General features: G+C 37.3%; 2 protein-coding genes across 2 annotated transcripts in view; both read right to left on the bottom strand.

Annotated features, from left to right (window-relative positions):
- Positions 1-22: 22 nt before the first annotated feature.
- Positions 23-9,915, bottom strand: il22ra2 (interleukin 22 receptor, alpha 2). Its single transcript, XM_005930506.3, has 6 exons — positions 5,866-9,915; positions 4,924-5,038; positions 3,455-3,639; positions 2,891-3,036; positions 2,001-2,158; positions 23-1,479 (listed from the first exon to the last, which is right to left on the bottom strand). Exons 1-5 carry the CDS (start codon positions 5,927-5,929, stop codon positions 2,009-2,011), a joined length of 660 nt encoding a protein of 219 aa, XP_005930568.1. The 5' UTR covers positions 5,930-9,915; the 3' UTR covers positions 23-1,479; positions 2,001-2,008.
- A 121-nt stretch (positions 9,916-10,036) lies between these two features.
- Positions 10,037-20,155, bottom strand: part of ifngr1l (interferon gamma receptor 1-like) — a 20,628-nt gene continuing 10,509 nt past the window's right edge. Inside the window, exons 2-7 of the mRNA NM_001361162.1 lie at positions 16,608-16,725; positions 15,147-15,331; positions 14,561-14,733; positions 13,557-13,722; positions 12,286-12,404; positions 10,037-12,146 (exon numbers count right to left, since the gene is read on the bottom strand). Of these exons, the coding sequence (NP_001348091.1) occupies positions 11,751-12,146; positions 12,286-12,404; positions 13,557-13,722; positions 14,561-14,733; positions 15,147-15,331; positions 16,608-16,725 (1,157 nt within the window). The 3' untranslated portion in view covers positions 10,037-11,750. The remainder of the gene's footprint in view (positions 12,147-12,285; positions 12,405-13,556; positions 13,723-14,560; positions 14,734-15,146; positions 15,332-16,607; positions 16,726-20,155) is intronic.

Below are 20,155 nucleotides of genomic sequence, written 5' to 3'. Positions count from 1 at the left end.
CTTTTTTTTCCTTTTTTTTTTTTTCCAAACACAGTTTAAAATATAATTTCAGTTTTTTGTGTCATCTGAAGATGATTTATGGGGATTCAATTCAACTAGTAGTTCTGCATCATGTTCAAAAGTTCCCGAAGATGCTGTGAAACCCTCAAAAAGCTGAAAGCTGCCTCTGCCTACAGAAGCAAACCCACCAAAGTGTGGCACAAAGACTGGATGGTTAAAGGACAGGGCCCAGATTCAAAAGCAAGACAGTAAAGTTCATGAGATGGTCTTTTTTTTCACAGCTATGAATGTGAAAGTAGCAACAACACAAGACTAAAATAATTTCTGACGCAGTGAAGTGAAGCTACTGTTGGTGAAGACCCAAAGCCCAGACCTACACCATCAGAACATGGATTTGTATTATTATTTTCCAAAGTCCTGCCATTCAGGGTAAAAGAAAAAGTAATCATTCTTAGACAACCATCAAAAACACATGGTTTGAAGCTCAACTGCAAGTCAGTCACCCCTGATGACCTCAGAGGGTTCAGTCGCTACTTTTAAATCTTCCTTAACAAGCAAGCTAAGTGCACAGATTATATTATTATACGACACATAAGTATAAAAAATATCGTAGGGTTTTTTCCCCCTATATTTCAAAGTATTATGTAGACTCCTAGCAAAAGTTAAAAAGTCTGACTCTTGAAATCTGAAGGCACCACTATGGTGACTCTGTCCTTTAAGTTTGTATTCACTGTCATCTTGGAATAAATCTAAACTACCACAACAGAGTAACACCAGAAAAAAACCCACTAGAATCAAAGTTGCTGTTTCTGCATATTACTGAGCTTTAATTAAAAAAAACCTATATATTCATGGCTGCACAAATAGGCGTAACACTATACCTTTGTAGGCAATAAAATACAAAGAGGAGAAGACGATGAGAAAACTGCGAAAACACCACCAGCTTTACTGTTTGTACAAAAAGGGTCCAACTTACAGGACGGAGGTCAATTTCAACAGTGGATTTTATTTGTAGTGTGATACATTTGGCACAGTACATTCTCATACAGTTTTCTTTTAGCAGAGTTTTTTTTCTTTACAAAAAGCTCTCTTAAAGACGTTAAAGCAGCATTCGCTGATCCTCACTGCTGGACTGCGTGCGAGAGGTATGAGGAAACAGACATAAGTTGAAAATATATCTTGACCATGTGTGAACGAGCACACCAGATTGCAATAATATTTTTATGATTTATGGAGAGGAAAAGCTGCCTGTGAGTTCAGAATATTTTGCCATGAATAGAAAAAATTTAAAAAAATACTCTTTAAGTTTAAAAAAACAAAAGCAATCCTCTTCCGGTGAACGTGAAAGTTTGCCTTCATATGAGGCCTTTAATGCTTTGTACAATAAAGTGCATCACTTTTACTTGCACGGATGTGTGTGGCTGTGGCCGTCGAGGTAGCGATGGATATTTAAAGCTGAAGGGATGGCCGATGCTGTGTCTGCAGAAAAGAGAATAGAATTCAACTTTATTGTCATTGCACATGTCACAAGTACAAGGCAACGAAATGCAGAGAGAAGGAAATCAGCAAACGGAGCAGTTCTGTTTTGTCTCTCTAAAAGATCTAAATATGGTGAAAAGGGTGGGGTGAGCTGGGGTAATTACTGTCATCATGTACAGACTCATGATAGGATTACTCCTCCAGGGTGTTTCTTTCCCCTCCCTCCCTCTATCTCAAAGCCTCGGGCGATTGTGATGTGACAAATGATACTAGACGTCTCATCCGGGTGATCTTTTGTTGCAGCAGTATTGTTGGTCATCAACAATACTCTCCAACGGGTCGGTGTGCAGGCAACTAAAACACACACCTGCAACAGTTTCTCACAGATATGGCGGCTTTGCGCTGTGGCAGGAATCTGCCTATGTGGTAACGATCTACAGGAGCTACATACATCTCTACCCTGCAGCCGGCACGACATGATACGATGCAATGATGTGATATGAGGGAATGTGTTTTCATACCTGTGTTGTCAGAGGGTAGTGACGCATTTCAGAGAGCTGCGGGCGCTGTGCTTGCCCTGCAGAGGGAGGACGATCTGAGCTTGGAGGCAGTATTCTTCTCTGTGATTCAGGTCCTTCAGAGTCAGCTTGTGAGAACAGCACTTCATGTCAAACACCTCCTAAAGGAGAGAGAGATAAAGAGAGAGACAGTGAGTGTCCACCAGCCCTCAGCGGTAACGGGCGGCTGGAAGCAACAGGTGGTGCAGTTTGACAGAAAATTTCAAGAACTACAGGCGGAAAAAATGCAAATTGTTTTGTTCTTCTTTTTGTTGTTGTTCTTGTTTTGTCAATCATCTTTTGCTGCTCTTCCTCTTCTTCCTTCTCTATTTTGGAACTGTGCACCGATTCCACTGTAACCTTTCAATTTTATTTGTTCTAAGCTCCGGGGGAAAAAAAACAAATTAATTTTTGCATACTGCTGTGACGGCAACTGTTTGTGTTTGTGGAAAAAAAACTGCACGCCACCTTCTCTAAAGTGAGTATTTGAGTGTCACAAACAGCGAGGAATGAATTGACAATGAATAATTTACTAATGTTTACAGTGAAACCTGGAGAAAAAAAGATGCAATCCGGTGCTTATCATAGAGAAAATGCAGCGATTATTGATTATTATTTCATTCTTAAATGTTGAAACGTGTGCTAAAATTGGGGAAATGTAGAGATTTCAGCATGTTCAGCTGTTCTGACTTAAATTCCCAATTAAGTGTGATTAATTTATCACAAGTGCACAAATCAAACACAGTTTTCCCATGGAATTACATTCAGGATGTAATGAGTCTAAAATAAACCCGGCCTAATCAGTGTGGAGATGGATGTGCAGCAGGGTGTTTGGTGTGAGTGTGTGTGCGTACTTCTTCTCCACTGGGGTGTGTTAAGTAGATCTTGTAGTACAAATTGCTGTGCAGCTTCCGGACCAGGTCTCGGGGGGGCTTCACTCGGACCACAATGGCTGGTTGTTCGGTTACATTCAGTCTCAGCACAGGGGGGCTGATTTTGGCTGCATGGGAAACAAATTTCTTTGAGCTTATCCGCAGAGCGATGAACACACAGTTGTGAGAGCGTGAAGCAACGCAGAGGAAAAGAGAGGAAGCAGCGGAGAGTATGCTACTGTTGTTTTTAACTTAGGGAAGTCTAAAGAAGTCATGTGACTGTGATTGGATTGCAAGACAATGCAACCTGAACTTTGGAGCTTTTTTTTTATCTGACATTAGTTATATATAGTTTGGAGAGAGCATTTTTTAACTTAACTTAGATCTTTGTTATGCTCTATTTAAATAGCTGAACCAGCTCATGAGTGTCTGTGCACCTGGCTTCAGGCTGTGCTTGCTGCCATACGTTCAGCATCAGTTTGGGGAAGTGAGAACGAACGGAAAGAGGATGCAGACAATGATGCGAGAAGTTGTGTAAACACTCACTGTCCCAACGCGGGCTGAATCTGGGGGAGAGGGCCCAGGCTGATTTGCTGCTGGTGGCCACAGACACAGCACCAACTCTGGCGTAGTACCACTCTCTGGGCTCAGAGGTCATGTCGCTGAGGTCACAGTGGTGCTTCCGGATCTTTTGACAGCCTGGCACATCGATCCACTCGGGCTCGCCATAACTGAGGGAGAAGACATAAACACAGAGGATGGTTATTTCATCCTATGCAACCTACCCAGCATCCTACTGAGGGTGCTGGAATAATATTAACACAGATACTCTGACTCTGATACTCAGATTAGAAATATTCTACACTCCAATTGGATTCATGTTAAACATTCACATCTTTTCTAGAGTTCTGCTGCTGACATCTCACAGATTCAGAAGCTGCAGGTTTCCGAAATTCATTGAACCAACAGCAAGAAGATCAAAACTACATTTCAAGTTTGAAAAACGTCGTCATGAATTCCCTCTTACTTTTGCAGTTTTGCTTCCACCACCATAAAATCACACTTCCTCCACAGCTCTCTCTCTCTCGGTGTACTTCGAGACCAGTTTCCGATCTCAAATCTCAGTTTTCTGCATTATTCGCTGGCTTATTCGCACCAATCTACTCTTGTGTTCAGCGCTGTCGGCCGCTGTTTTGTTTAGTCTTTTTCAAAAATGACCGCTGACAAGAAAGCCTCATTTCTGCTGTTCAATACCGAAGAAATGTAAACTTTTACAAATTATGCCAAACTGCAAAGGCTTAGTTGTGTCTCTAATAAAAACCTCCATAACTTTGCTCTGCTTCACTTCAGCAGCATCAGGTAATGTTCATATATTGATTCATGATTTTCTTCCGTTTTTGATCTGCTGCAGATTATTTTAAGGCGGTTATCTGCTATAAAAAGCCAGGACTCGAAAATCTCCTTCATGTTTGTCTTTGGTTTATCCTCCGTTACAAAGGTGTCTGCTGTGATGCTTACACCTCCGATGAAGTCTGACAAGTGTCAGCTTTGTTTTTATACCTAGATACTAAAAAATATGGATATGTACTGACAAATGATCAGAATTATGTTTCTGACTGTCTCAGTGAAAATTGAATCGAATCAAATCGAAACCAGACCAAGCGAAACAAAACCGAATATAGAAAACAAAACAAAAACCAAACCCAACCCCAAAAAAAAACAAAAAAAAAAAACAAGGCAAGAACCTCCGGGCAACAAGCAAGAACTTAACCCAAGGAAGCCAAACCAAGAAAGTCCAACCTAAACGCAAAAAAACTCAATTGCCGAAAAAACAACAAAAAAGAAAAAAAGAACAAAAAAAAAGCAAAAAAAGCAAAGGTTCCCCGCCGAAAGAAAGCCTTTAATTTGAAAATTTGCAAGACCATGAAGGACAAAAAAGTCTAAAAGACTCTTGCGTACTTAAAACTAGGCAAAACCACGCACCTGCACGTGTGTGTGTGTGTGTGTCCTCTCACATCTTCCACTGGACGTTGTACTGCAGAGAAGAGTTCGTGGTGGGTGGAGTCCAGTTCAGGATGTTTTTATAGTCCACTGAGTCAAACCTCACCTGGCTGGGTCGAGGCAGTATCACTGGAAGTGTGAAAACATAATGAAGAACAGTCTGGGTTTATGCAAAGAGAATGTCCATACTAATGTGTATTATTCAGAAACATAGTAAAGATAATGATCACATACACAGAATAATAGTATAGTAAATACTGTAAAGGTAAATGACAACATATAAAATCTGTTAATTTTACACTCTGAAAGGCACTGAACCCCAGAATTTAGTAAGAGTTTTCGAAGCTTTTCACATTACGCTGCATGGATTTTATAGAGGGCAACTTGCAAAGAAGAAGATGCTTTTAACATTTCTAAAAGATCAACAGCAGCTCCTGTCCAAACTTAACACACTACAGTTAAATTATTAGTAAAAATAAATAAATAAAAATAAAATAAAATAAAACGAACACACAAAACAATACAAATAATTCTCATGGCAAAAATCATCTTTTTCTCACACCTTTGTCTGTTGTTCTTTCTGAACAACCACAGCAGCGTCGGACCAACTTTGTTTTCACTCCCAACAATAACATTACACTTCATTCTTTATTTCAACAAGTCTAGACTTTGATAATCACTCAAAAAGTGTGTTTCAGTTGTTCAGGATTTACTAATGAATTTTAGACTAGGGAAAAGGTAATGAAAAAGTAGATTTCTAGCAGAAGATGCTGTAAGTTCTGCTATTGGTTGGTTTGGTTTTCTGTGGCACCAGTAAAGTTATACTTCTTGGTTTCATTATGGGAGCAGTGAGGTGAGGCAGATGTAAATCAGCCTAACTTTAGATCAAGAACAGCCCTAAACCACATGTTTTACATGGAAATAAAAATACAGAGAAATAAATTCTAAGAAGTTACCTTGTGCTGTGACAGAGATGCCCAAGTTGCCCAGCAGCGCTGCTCCAAGCAGGAGAGATGTCATGGTGTTTATGTGGTTTGTGGACGACCAACGTGCAAATGTTCACAACGAGCCACACTGGACTGGTGCTGTTGGAAACACCCTTGCCTTTAACATGCCATCAACTTCCCCCTTCCCCTTCCTTTTATGGCATTTAGGAGACAGATATAGGATATAATGTTACTTATTTGATGTAATAAGATGTTTTTTTTTCCTGTGTTTTTTACAAATCGTACAAAAGGATCCAAAACAAAAAAGTGTCAGATCACGTTACTTGTGTGCCACCCAAATGTGTGCTAAAGTATTGAATATCATGACTTTTCTGGGTCATTCCTGCCGAAGTCAATTTTAAAACACAAAAGACACAAAGCTCTTACAATAGCAGTAAACCTGAGGATACTTGAGTCCCCCCTCATTCTTTGTATTCTGCTAGGAAAATGGGTTTACTGAAACTCCTTCTAAACTGCTTTTACTGCATCAGCAGTGTGTTTGGGATTTCGGTCATGCTTAAAAATTAAGCTGTTGCCAATCTGATGCTTGCGATGTATTGTTGGTACCACAATCTGATGGCACCTTTCTGTGTTCATTATTCCATTTTTTAGCAGTGCAACTTCTTTTTCAGCACTTATCCAGTTTCCTCAATTTTTTTAGGGACAGAAGTTTTCACCTTATAGCTCTTTACAAATCACTTTGTTGGCAGAAAATACCACTTTATGCCTGCCAAACTGTTATCTTTGGCATTTTTGTATATTCACTAAAGAAATCAGATTGTATGCCTTTGTGATAGGCTGGCAATAACAAAGTGTAGAAGGCTCTGATTTAAAACTGGCCAATTGATAAGTGTGGGCACGTTCAAGGACTGGACTAAAATTTGAAAATAAAAAAAATTGGGTGAAAAACATCAACACAACTTAAAATTTCAATATTTTGTTTGGCAAAATTGTGTCAATACAAGGACACCAAATATTGATATTTTATTAAATAAATTAAAATACTCTGGGAATACTACTCCTTCCGAGATAACATTAGCTAAGGAAACTTATTCGAAGCTAATGGCTTAGACACCCCAGCAAAAATAGGACAGCAACTTCATTGCATCTAGAATAAGTGGCTGCGTGGTGACTGTGTTGAATTTCTTCACATTCTGTGACAGATTGTGGCGACTAAATAGTTGTCCAAAGCCATTCAACGGGTTACCTGATAAGAGGTGAACTTTCCAAAAGAAGTCGCTGTCTGCCTTGGATTGACTAAAATCACTTTCAGGGAGATTGTTGAAGGTTTGCAAATAAATATGGTCTATTTTCTAAATGCAGACAGTTTTCTAACATGTTGCCATCTTTGTCAGTGAGCACAACGTGAGGGAACTCAACTGGCTGGCTGTTGGTTGCATTCTGGTTACATTACTGTATAACAGGAAACTTGGTCAGCATATTGGAAAATGTTAAAAGTCACATTAATTTCATATTGTGAGTGAAATATTGTGCTAATAATAATAATAATAATAATAATAATAATGTGGGTGTCTGGTGATTCCCACCTCATCTAAAAATAAATGAAAAACCAGCCAATATTGAAGCAAAAACACAGACATGGTCATTTAGAAAGACTGGAGAATTTAAGTAATCTATTGCTCAAGATCACTTTGTTTGTTTGTTTGTTTGTTTTTTAAAATACAAGAAACTCTGGCTCTTTAGAAGAATTGGGTTAACTCACTACTTTTGCACAGTTCTGTATAATGCAGTGCATTGTGTGAAATGGTGCATTTCCCATTAATCTCAGTGTCAACATGGAAACACCTTTAGAAACCCAGATGTAGGTTACTCCTGCTAAGGCCTTTGTTGGTTCCCTGTCGTTCAGGAGGATTACCACACTGCCCCATTTCTGGTCTACCCAGTTATAAGCAATGCTAATCCTTGTGTAAGAGTTTACTGGAAATCTGTTACATAATGATTTCCTATGCATGACCTGCCCCTTTTCATCACACTTCATATTTCCACTCTGTGTTCATTATCAGGTATATTGCCACCAGTGAGTATTTATAGCAGCTGTTATTAGGTAATGCAGAACATGAACCTATGCAAATTACTTTATTATTTTATTTGACATTATTGCAGCTAGACTTCATCTTTTCTTTTTCTTCATAATTTAGCACAGGGGCAAACCCTTCAGCAGCCTTTCAGGATTTGAAAAATATTAATTTAATTTAAAACAAAACAAAATATAAAACGTTTTTTTATACTAATTAACTGGTATACCGATAACTGGTTACACTCTACTACATATTAAAGTAGTTGCGAAAAACGTAAGTGGAAATTAACATTTGAAATAGTTAAAAGTAATTGAAAAAAAAATGAAACATACTGTTTAACAACAAATTTAAAGCTGAAAGCTACAATTTGTGGATATGCAGATGAAAGTTTGAAAAAAGTAACAAATACATATTAAGCAGCTACATGGTATGTGTAAATGTTAAGCTCATTTAATTTGTTAGCTATTAATATTGAATGTGGTAAAAGTGTCATGGACAATATGTTCCTGGAAGTAATAAATAAGCAACTAATTAACTACGTATGTAAAGAAATGGCAAAAGTTAAACATAGCAGTAAAATGTGTAAGCTTATATCTATTGAATCAAATAGTGTTTCAATAAACAAAGTATATGCAACACATGAGATAGCATCTAAAAGTAAAAACAAATAACAAAACAAAATAAGAAGTTGAATAAAGTAAAGGATAAATTCTGGATACTAGTAATAGATCAATGGAGAAAAGATGAAACGCATTTGGTAAAATATTAAAGCAGGTAAAACAGACAAACATACGCACTTCAAAAGCTAATATTAGATGTCAGCAAAGTAGCCTAATAAGTAGCAAATAGTAAAAGCTTAAATGCTGTGGGTGAAAGGTTAAAGTAGCTGAGAGCAAGAAATATACAAATGTAAATTACATCCATTGAATTTTGAAGTTAAAAGCAAATCGAACACACCAACTCTGAAATCGTGATTAAAAAAACAAAACAAACCTCTTAAAGTATCTGAATTTATAAGTTTTAGTCATTCAGGCCTTTTTGTCTTTAACACATTCTTGCAGTCGAATTGGTGTCTCACTGGGCTTTATAGATATCTGCAGCTGGGTATCATTGCATATCAGTGAAGATGTACAACACTGCCTAAAACATGTATAATGTAAATACAACTGGGCCTGGTACAAAACCCTGTGGAACTCCTTAATTAACCTTAGGGTGTTAAAAGCTCCATTTATTTGAACAAGTCTAATGGAGTCTAATAGCTTTTTAAAGCTCTTAAGAATAAAGGCTATGAGTACTTGCTTCTAAAAGTAATGGTTAAATGGTGACACTATAAGGTAGCAACAAGGGCCTAAAAGTAATGTGTGAAAAGTGCAGCAGGCAAATGGTTAAATGGGTGAAATTAATAGAGAATAAAAAGGCAACAGTAGCATTTAAATAAATGGATAAATGGTAAAGAGTTAAAAGTTACGGTTAAAAGATCTGGTTATAATTGGTAATAGTGGCATTTTGTTTTAAGAAGAAGGATGAATACAAACAGGCTGTAATTGACATAAAATACATTTTGGCTATATCAACTTTGTTAAAACTAAATTTCAACTGAAATTGATTTCAGCACATAAAACACGTTTTTTTTAACTTGGATTTGGTTTTGCAGGAATTCATCTGATAAACCTGTGAAGACACAGATAATGAAATCTGTTACCGGCAGAATAAAAAGAAGGTGTCCATTTTACCCACACAAAGCAAAGAGGAAGGAAACACAACAGACACACAAACACAAAGGAGGTCCCCCGCCTGTTACTGGTGTTACTGGATGCCGAGGAACAGCTTGGGCAGCTTAAATGTCAAAATACCACAGGCATGAGCATTTCTTCCCTTACATGGTGACAAAAACTGATAAAGTGATTTATACTACTACTGTAGGCCCCACTACAATAAACAATCAACATAATGACACTGCAAATGTCAACTTCCCTTCCTTAATGCGTAATATCCACGTACAGTAACAGCATAAAATTGTTGCATGATGTTTGACATTAACGTCAGTTAATCTGTCACATAGATTAACTGCCTTTATAAGAACAGGACAGATGCAAATTCACACAGTTCCACAATTTATTGAAATTGCACAACGGAGACCAGACAAGTGCATTAAACGGCATTAGTAAATTGGACATAATGAAATAACCACATTGTATTACTTTTTATATATGAAGTATGTTATTACAAGGGATAATCAGATAAAAAGCACAGCATTATTGGGTATAGAGCATGTCACTGTAATGAGTTCTAGGTTTGATTGTAGCTGGACCTTCACAGCATGCCATTTTCACTATTCTCCATTGTCTGTTTAAGAAAGGCACATTAAAAAAATAATCTAGTGCAAGGGTTGAATTGTTTGGCAAGTTAAAATAAACAAACAATAAACAAAAACATCACATAAGAACAAACTGCAATCATACAGTCCCTTTAAACTGGTAATTAGACCCAACCTTTGTCATGTGAAATTTAAGGACAATAAAATGTTGCACAAAAAAAGAATAAACAAGAAAAAGCACATTCTTCCTGAAAATTGAAAAACCAAAGCAGAAAAGTGTTGTAAGTGCTTTTGTTTATTAGATCAGCTAATGTAAGGTTCCACAGCTGTTCTGGTAGTAACTAAAAAACTTTTTCTATAACTGTTAGTCTACCAGTGTGTGGAGGAGTAAAACGGCGAATTACAGTAACTGACTTGCATTACTGTACAGATTAATTCGTTTCAGTATTTGATTGTTATACCTGATTAAGTTCCAACTTTTCAAAGATGCCCAGTGTGCTGGCCCAAAGTTGGGTATAAGAACATGAGTTCAGTTTGTTATTTGCCTAATAAATAACAATATGATTTTTAGTTTTACATAAGTGTAACAAATTTATAAAAATGTGTGACTTCTAGTTTTTAATGACAGGTGGTCTAAGAAATTTGTTAAGCACCATTACATTTTTTGTTGTGCAACAAAAAGCATTTTACATTTGAATTTTTTGCTGTTTGTAAAGAAAAAAACAAAACAAATCATACATTTCCCATATATTCCCTTCAACCACATCTTCCATGAAGAAAAGCTAAAGCACACGCCTCATTTAATGTATAAATGTCATAATATACAAACTGATTTCTAACTAATATAACACAAGCATAAAAGGGAAAGAAATGAATCAGATAGAAAAAGAAAGTGCAAGTAATCATCAAGAGTCTCCAGAGCAAATCCAGTATTCTGACTACCTGGCTCAATAACTGCCAAATATGCTTGTATATGAGATGCCCACAGATATATGGACTGTATTACACAAATATTTACAGTGTGTGTTATTGTATAGGAGCCACCATTCATTTTTGGATGCGTCTGATTATTGGATGGTTTCTGTCACCCTGATGATCTATGATGTAAGGCAGGAATGTAAACAGGATTTCAATTTCCTCTTTACGTCTTTTAAGCCCAAAGTTCCCTGTAACATTTCAAGTGCTTCCACTACTGAGGCCTCGTCATGAGGAAAAAGATGAAATTAATAGTTTTACTTTACAATTCTTTTAAATGGGATTTAGCCTGTGCAGAAACATAACATAATAATGCATTCAGCTTTTCTATTAACCCTGACTAAGACAAATAACCCTTACAGGTAAACAGGTAGATTTCCAGCATAAGAAGCTCCTCAGTCTAATCGCACATATGGGCACTCATACTGATCAGGCATTTACACGTGTCACCAAGTCTTTTCACATTTTCAAAATGTGAGATCCTGTGAACAACATCTGGTGCTAACTTATATGTAGCCTTACATTTACTCAGATGTGACTGGGCCTCGGTAGCCCTTAGCCAATTCATCTGGACCCAGCGCCACCACCACTGTATCACGCCTCTCATAACCAGAACCAGGATCCTCATCACCAGAACCAGGATCCTCATCACCTAAATCGGTGTTGCCTACCATGTAACCAGGACCCTCCCCATTTGGTTGCCCCTCCTCTATGACATTAGACATATCTCCATTGTCCGACACCCCGATGGGCAAGCGGAAGTCATAATCGGTAATTCCGGTCCTGTCCTCCTCTTCTTTCTGTGGGAGTAAAGGTGTGGGCGAGGAAGGCTCCACTTCATCACACCTCTCTAAACACTCCACAGGGTCAACAGTCACCGATTCGGGTGTACTCGTGTTCCAGATAGAGGGTTTAGGGATCTAGACACAAAGAACAACTACTCAGTATGTGCTGAAATTTAAATCCCCCTCCACCTTCAGTGGGGATACATTATTTTAACAACTACAAACTTTAAATAACTCCTGTGTAATGTAATTAGAGCTGGTAGATTGAGATTACCCAAGGTTTGATGAAAGAAGAAGTTCTAGGCTTGGTAAGTTTTTGGTATGCCATGAACAGGATCACCCCGAATGTAGCCACAGCCAGTATAACACTCACGACGTAGACGGCGGTAAAATCTGGACAAGACAGAGAAATAGAGGGAGAATTTCTTTTTCTTTTTTCTTTTACAGTAAAACAGCTGTACACAAATACACACACCCACCCCTGTGGTAGCTCCATAAAACGTATAAAATATGGATGTAGCTTTTGCATCTATAAAGTAAAGCCAGCGCCAAAGTGCCTTAAATCTGTGGTTGATACCTGTGGTTGTAAAAAGACTTCTGGTCCTACAGAAGACAATGGGAAACCAACTTTTCACTTATTTCCTGTTGACATACTGAATAAAAGTCCAATTTATAAATCCTGGTCGCACTATGAAACAAGCTTTATCCACAGAATTCCAACAGGCTGACAACTCAGGCCTCAAATGCCTGAATTGCTCAACTGACATCATGGTGCTGATTACATCTGATTATTCAAATAAAACGAGAAACTTGTGACTGATGACTGTTCATTCTCATTCTGACAGGATGAGCCCATGATGCTAACAAGTTCCCGCTTCCTCTGAAACACCTCCTCCTCCTCCTTAAACTCCAGTGTTGATTACATCTTTTAAACTGTCTATAGGTAGCTCAGATTTATTGTGCTCTCCTAAACTTTTCTTTTTCTTTTTAGTTAAATAACAGAAAAGAATGTCATTAATCAAAGGAAGTCACTGCCTGAGGGATATAACCCCCCCCCCCCAAAAAAAAAAAACCCCCAAAAACCTTTGGTTCCCATTTTGTTAGTTTTAAATGTCTTTATTTTAATGACTATCACCTGATAAAGGTAATTTTCCTTGCTTGTTTTTTGCAAGCTCATTTTTGTTAAACCAGCTTTTTTCAAATCTACTCAGGAATTTTTTTTCCTAATATTTTGATGAGCTGTTTAAAACCCAGACAGAATACCATGGGTGCAGTGTTTCATGGAAATGTCGTTGCACTCACACTACAAACAACGTGCAGTCACATGAAAAACAGCGTGATTGGAATTGAAGCCATGTTGTTAGAGGCTGTGTTCAGTTCTTCTTACCATCTCTTATTTTACACAAAAGAAAAGGTAGGCGTAAGAAATGTCAACTGTGCTCCCCACAATGGCAGTTTGAGTAAATCATAAATTGTTTACTGCTCTTAAGAAAAGCGATGAGAAAACCTTAAGAAACAAGAAAGAAAGAAAAGATTTTACTCAACTGCTTTGTAATGGTTTGTGGAATGGCTCGGCACAGTAGAGTTGTGTAGATTTAACCAATATTCCTTGTGATGTTAGTCCGGTGATGTTCACACAGTGTTCCTGTTGTGCTGCATCCACTGGCAGTGTCTTCTCACACACTCTTTCTTCACAGTTAAATGAGTAGGTCTGCACACACAAGAATTTTGAATAAAATATAACATAAAATATAACAACAAATATAACACCGACACAAATATTTTTACACGAGGCCAGGAAATGTTATGTGTATGGCTGACTATGACAGCAAAGTATCATATAATATGTATTTACTCTCCTTTTCAAATCCACCCAAAAAACTATTAAAAAAATAAAATAATGGGATGTCTAATGGGATGTCATACCAACAGGCTAAGAAACAAAGACGTATTTATGAATTTGAGATCCAAAATTGAGCTTTACAGCAGAAAAATATTTTGTTACAAGCAGGAAGAAGAAGAAATAAATCAAACATAAAAATGTCTATTTTATGCCACTATATTTCTGAGTTTAGCTGTGTTATAGTAAAGACATGACCAGTATTATGTTTTCAAAGGGCCTTAACAAAAAACAAACCAAAATGCAGGAGCTTGCTTAGTGTTCTTCCTACAAAAAAATTTGGTGTGCAACAAAAAGCACTTTGCTTTTTAACGCATTCGTTATAAGTGAGATTTAATTGACTCTAGTTTAAAATACACTTTATGAATTATGCTCATGCTACCTCCCCAAAGGCGCAATTCAAAACTGATGCTAACATATTTCTAGCAGCTAACGAGACAAAACGATTTCCTGACATTGGTGAAATCCAAAGTTTCTGGATAGCTAGCAACATTTTCTTGGCATTAACTAGTGATGCAGCATCAGTATGTCCTGTTTCTGATGACCACATATGAAATTTTTTTTTACTGTTTGTTCAACTTTGTAACAATTCCTTAATATGTTTGCTTTAAAGGAGAAAAGAAAAAGAAAAAAGGAAGACAGAACTGACCTGATTGAGGATCTTGACTTTAAAGAAAGAATCCAGGCTGTCATTGTTTTTAAAACATTTCTTTCTATTTTTTTTCATCTTTTGGCAATGAAAGAAAATGGGATTCTCAAAGCTGATATGGACCTTGTTATCTCGCTGGGCCGTGACGTTAACAGGTGGAAGATCCAAATAACCTGGAAACCAACAGGACCAACAAGTTTTAATCAGAAGTCACTTTTGATTACAAGTACGGTCAGAAGTTCAGCATTTGATCAAATGTTACCCATCCCTTCTTGAGCTATGGTGTTTAATAATGAACCTTACTATATCACAATTAACGTGACCTTTTGAATTTGAGATATTATGTCTGTGTGAAATTCTGTGATAGTGTGTGAACTCTTTAAGCTATGGTCAAAAACAATGCATAGTTGTTTATTTATTTTTATATAAATCTATATTTCTCTCTATTTAGAGATTCTTTATGTAAACACACATATATATGTGACAGATAAAGACAAATAAAAATAAATACACAAATATATATTGTCCTTATACACACACACACAGACAGACACACACACACACACACACACTCACACACACTCACACTTTGTTCCAACTGAATTTTCGTGGAAATAGCTGAAAGTGATTCCATCGTCTGACGGGGCAGGTTCAGACTCACTACCGTTAACCACAGCAGTTACGGCGACATAATAGCTGTCTTTTGGGTGTGAGAGGAACGACAGATCGGTTTGAAGAGCTGGAGTCATCCACATGCGACTGTCAGGGGGACTGAAGAAACAAATGAGAAAATGTAATTAAAAACTTTGAAGAGACCTTAACAAGCAAATAACTCTTGAGTGACATTAAAAATACAGTAGACTGCAATTAAAAAAATAAAAAGACTTTATCTTTATTGCAGCTTGAAACACACTTCTGATTGACAGTGTATATATACGCTTAGGTTGATAAGTGAATAATGACAGATATTTGCCTCTGTACACCTGAACTGAAGTGCACAATTTTAGTTTTATATTATGGGCTTTCACAAAAACCGTAACCGTTTTAAATACATTTTTATCCATTTTTTTTTTCTTATACAAAGTTTTTGTATTATCACTGATAGTCTCTGAAGTAGAACCAGAGTATGTAATCCTATGAGGACAACTGTAGTGTACCTTTTTTAGAGGCTCAAAAAAACACTCTCAAAAGTTCAAATCTGGTCTACAGCCAATCAGGACACAGAATACAATACACTGTGGAAAAAAAGAAAAAGAAAAGCGTATAAAGTGTGTAGTGAGGGGCTTTAAGTCTTACAACATCTATAATAATTTCAAAAAATAAAGTTGGCTACTTCGCGGATTTCACCTATCATGGGTTATTTTTAGAATGTAACTCCTGTGGAGTAAATGAGGGACCACTGTATCCCATAACACAGAAACTGAAAATGTGCTATAGGAAAAAAAGAAAGGTTTTAGATTAAGACAACTGAAGTGGATTTAAAACTGATTTGATTGTTTTAACATTAAATTTCATGTAGATCACTCCTGTACTTTGAGTGTTCATCTAGGTTCAAACATATATTTCAAATTAAGACGTTCAAAATGCTGTACGATTCCTATGTACTTTCAGGGCCTATAATTTACATTTTTTATAGTATGAAGGTAAAATGTTGCCAGGGCTCATAATTAATATACTCTCCAACAGAGAAAGGCCATAGCACAACGCAAGGTATCAGGAGTGCTTATCAGCTGTAATGAGCATACACACAACTTAAGGTTTCTAACCTAACATTCTTGTTGTGACATAATAGTGCACCACAATCGCACCAATCTTTGAAATATTAATTATTTATATTTGAACAATTAAGATCCTCAAAACATGTTTTTCTCCCTCTGTATCCAATAACCAGCAAAACCAGAAAAAGCACTTTGATGATTTGTCTCCATCCGACTTCAATAATTTTCATAGTATGTGTAATTAAACTTAATTTTCAGAGTTGTTATTTTAGTTTGTTTTAAAGCATCTCAAGACAGACTGGCTGGTAAGCAAAAGACAAAATTCATACTATAGAAATGCGCCAATGTCCAATCTGAATAAGAGCCCAGTTGTGTCTTCAGGGTAGCTCCACTTCAGCACGTTATGGAAATTCCGACACTGAAGGGTTACATTCACTGGTGGCAGCACTGTGGAGAAAAAAAAAGGCAAAATCAGCAAATCACTGTTAGAAATGTGTTGTTTTGGGAAGCATTAGCCTATTGATTCAACATTTACTCCCCAATTGATGATTTTAGTTTCCCTATACATTAAAGACTTCATGAACATTTAGTTACTAAACAGTTTCTCTCTCAGCCGTCACACTGCCATTCACTTACACTCACAAACCACTAGAGGGCATAGTGTGAAAACTAGTGCACCTGATACTGCTGATGGAACAATTTCTGTGTGGTTTCCTTTGTTCTAATTTGTGCCTGTTTAGCTCCACTTGTCCTATATCTGCCTTCCTGAGAGATGATTCAATTCTTAAAATAAATCAGGAGGACAAAGGAGAGTGGAGGCCCCAGAGCCTCCTCCCGATGTGCCCAGATCATCTTACTCAGTAGGCTGCCAGGGGGCATCCTAGTCAGATACTCAAACCCCCTCAACTCGAACCTTTCAATGTGGAGGAGGAGCGGAGAGTAGGGCACAGCATAAATGACCAATCCAACACTTGCCATGACTGTAAAACAAGATTATTTTTAAACCGCATTTTAAGATTAGCTTAGTTAGAGGTGTTGAATAACTACACATAACAAATGTTAAGGAAATCTGTTTATATTTTGTGTGGGGAGTGCTAAGAAATAACAAGAGAATGCCAAGATGTAAACTGGGATATGAGAAAGAGCTGAAGGTCACTCTGACACAGTACCCCCCTTAACTGTAAAGACTGTCAGAAGCTCAGAAGCATACAGACAGACAAGGCCGTGAGAAAACAATGGTCAGATCTGCAGTGCCTTCTGCAAGTCACTGTGACAGTGCATTGATACACACAGACACACGGATTGTTCTGCCACCAGGAGCCTCCAGACAGCTATAAAATCAATAATTAGCTAAGAAAACTGCCAAAACAAAAGTGTATAAAAAAATATTTATGTCAGAGTGACAAATGAAAGTAAGGACGTCTTATGTTCCTGCTGCCTTGTGCCTCCATCTGCTTCTCGGGTGAGAGGGAGGGACTAAGATAGAACAAGAGGATGTGAAGATATAAACTAGGAAATGAGAAAGGGTGAGTCACTCTGGCACAGTACCCCACATAACTGTGAAGACTGTCAGAAGCTCAAAAGATTGCGAGCAAAGTGCAGGACCGTACCAATGTTTATAAACAAGACCATCAAAAAAAACAGAACAAACACTTCGCTGATATAATCTGCAGCACCAAAAAAAAAAAAAAAAAAAAAAAGCATACATTTGCAGCATTGCACAAAACTCATTTAAAAGCATGACTAATTAAATCTCAATAGAAATTCTTTACCCAGAGCATGCTTATACAGGCCTGACACTTTACCACACCTACAACAGACATGCTTCATCACACTGCACGGTTAACCACACTTCCCTCCAAACGTCCATGCCAGCTACTAATAAATTAAGTTAGATTTATTTATAAATTATGAAGCATTTTCTGGTTTGAGGCATATGTCAATTAGACGCACATGGCATGACGATGCTTTGAAGTCTGTTAATTTCCCTGACAATACAAATAAAGCTAGATGTGTTCATTCAAACAAGAGTTTAAAAAAAAAAAAAAAAAAAAAAAAAAAGGTCAGTGTACCTCAGTTTCAAAGCTGATTTAATGATTTTAAATCTCATGGGAGTTACTGAACATGCCACGAGAGTTATGAGTCACATTGTACATTTAAGAAGAGGAGGAGGAGACATCCCCCCCCCCCCCCCCCCCCAAAAAAAATATATATAACACGTACATATCAGTTTTCCTTCCTCTGTGAACAGACATTCAATCACATTCACAAAGTAATACCCGCCCACGGAGGCAAATTTAAACGTTTAGCTGTGATGTTGAGAGTGAAAGAAAAATCACTGGTGGGAGCATACACACTGTAAAGAAGTGACAACCGCAACAGTAAAATTGGCGGCTGAGGGTTGTCACCACAATCTGACACATGCACATACTAAGAAAATGAAATGAAAGTGTTTCTAACAGTTTCAACACCGTTTACAGATCTGACACTGAAAATGCAGAAGGCTTTTAGTATTGAGCACTACAGATAAATACCATAAGACACCAGCAACTTAACAGTTTTCACCAACAAGGCCACATCCCACTGCAACCAACCAAAACAAAACAAAAAGCCCAAACCCAAGACATAAATTAAAGTAAAATAAAAAACACTGATTATGCAAACTGCTTTGCAAGCCCTGCTGTAGTCCCCACCTTCCATTTGTTCATTTAAAATTTGGATTTAAAAACTGTAAGACAAAAGACGAAAAAAACAAAACAAAACCCTACAGCGGCTTTCCGGATGACTTCAAACCATACTGGGGGAAATTACAAGATTGAGTTAGTGAAGATAACATATAGAACAAACAGTAGCCGGCAGCGCTCACACACTTGTGCTTACAAAGCAAAAAGTGTAGCAGAGGCAGGAAGAGAAAGCAGATGGCATTTGAACTGAAAATGAAGTTACTTGTGGTATGGAAAGTACAAAGTGACTGAAAACCTGAAGTGTGTTTTCAAATTTATTCAGAGAACAGTCATTCAAATCACGCAGGTTTACAGATACAGAGACGACTTCATCTTAATTTTAGTACCCAACAGCGTTCTGACTTTGCAAATGCACGTTCATTCTAATGAAAGCAAAGCTCACTTAGCACCTTGCATAACATCCAAACGCAGATATTTTTTTTTTCAGCCAGAGGCACTGAACAACATCAAAATATTTTACAGGAGGAAAGAACGAAAACAGATAAAGAGATCGACAGGGTGATAGACATACTCTGAAACTGCTTTTAAAAAAAAAAAAAAGTCCCCCCCAACACACACACGTATATATAAAACACATTTTAAACCGTTTATCTAAATTACACAGCCCACATGGCTTTCCTGTCTGCAGAGTATCAGCCATGTTCATTTTGTCAACAAAAAAACAAACAAACACTGCCAGCACTGCTGTAAGGCTTCATTACACCAAGGTGAAGTCAAGAACGAATACAGTTTATGCAAGTACTCTTATTGTCTTAAAATGTACTTTCTTTGTTTTAACCACCATCAGATACAAGTACATTATCATCTCCAGAAGACAGCAAAAATACAACTACAAAATGTTTGGTGACCATTATTAAACAAGAGAAATAGAAGAACTTACTAACTATTCTGTGTTAGACTGGTTAAGTGTAGGTCAACAAGCAGGAGAAACAAGCTAAGCCAAAAATAACTACATACAGCCACTAGGAGTCTTGCGTGGAAGTCGGTAATATAGGGAGTGCAGAATTATTAGGCAAATGAGGCTCGAAAGCCTCCTACCAATTAAGCATATTAGGTGATGTGCATCTCTGTAATGAGAAGGGGTGTGGTCTAATGACATCAACACCCTATATCAGGTGTGCATAATTATTAGG

This window comes from Haplochromis burtoni, unplaced genomic scaffold, assembly GCF_018398535.1.
Source record: "Haplochromis burtoni strain Fernald_Lab_line unplaced genomic scaffold, NCSU_Asbu1 Contig_46, whole genome shotgun sequence".
Taxonomy (NCBI): Eukaryota; Metazoa; Chordata; class Actinopteri; order Cichliformes; family Cichlidae; genus Haplochromis; species Haplochromis burtoni.
Note: the sequence above shows the minus strand (reverse complement) of the source record. Positions and strands in the feature narration are given on the sequence as shown.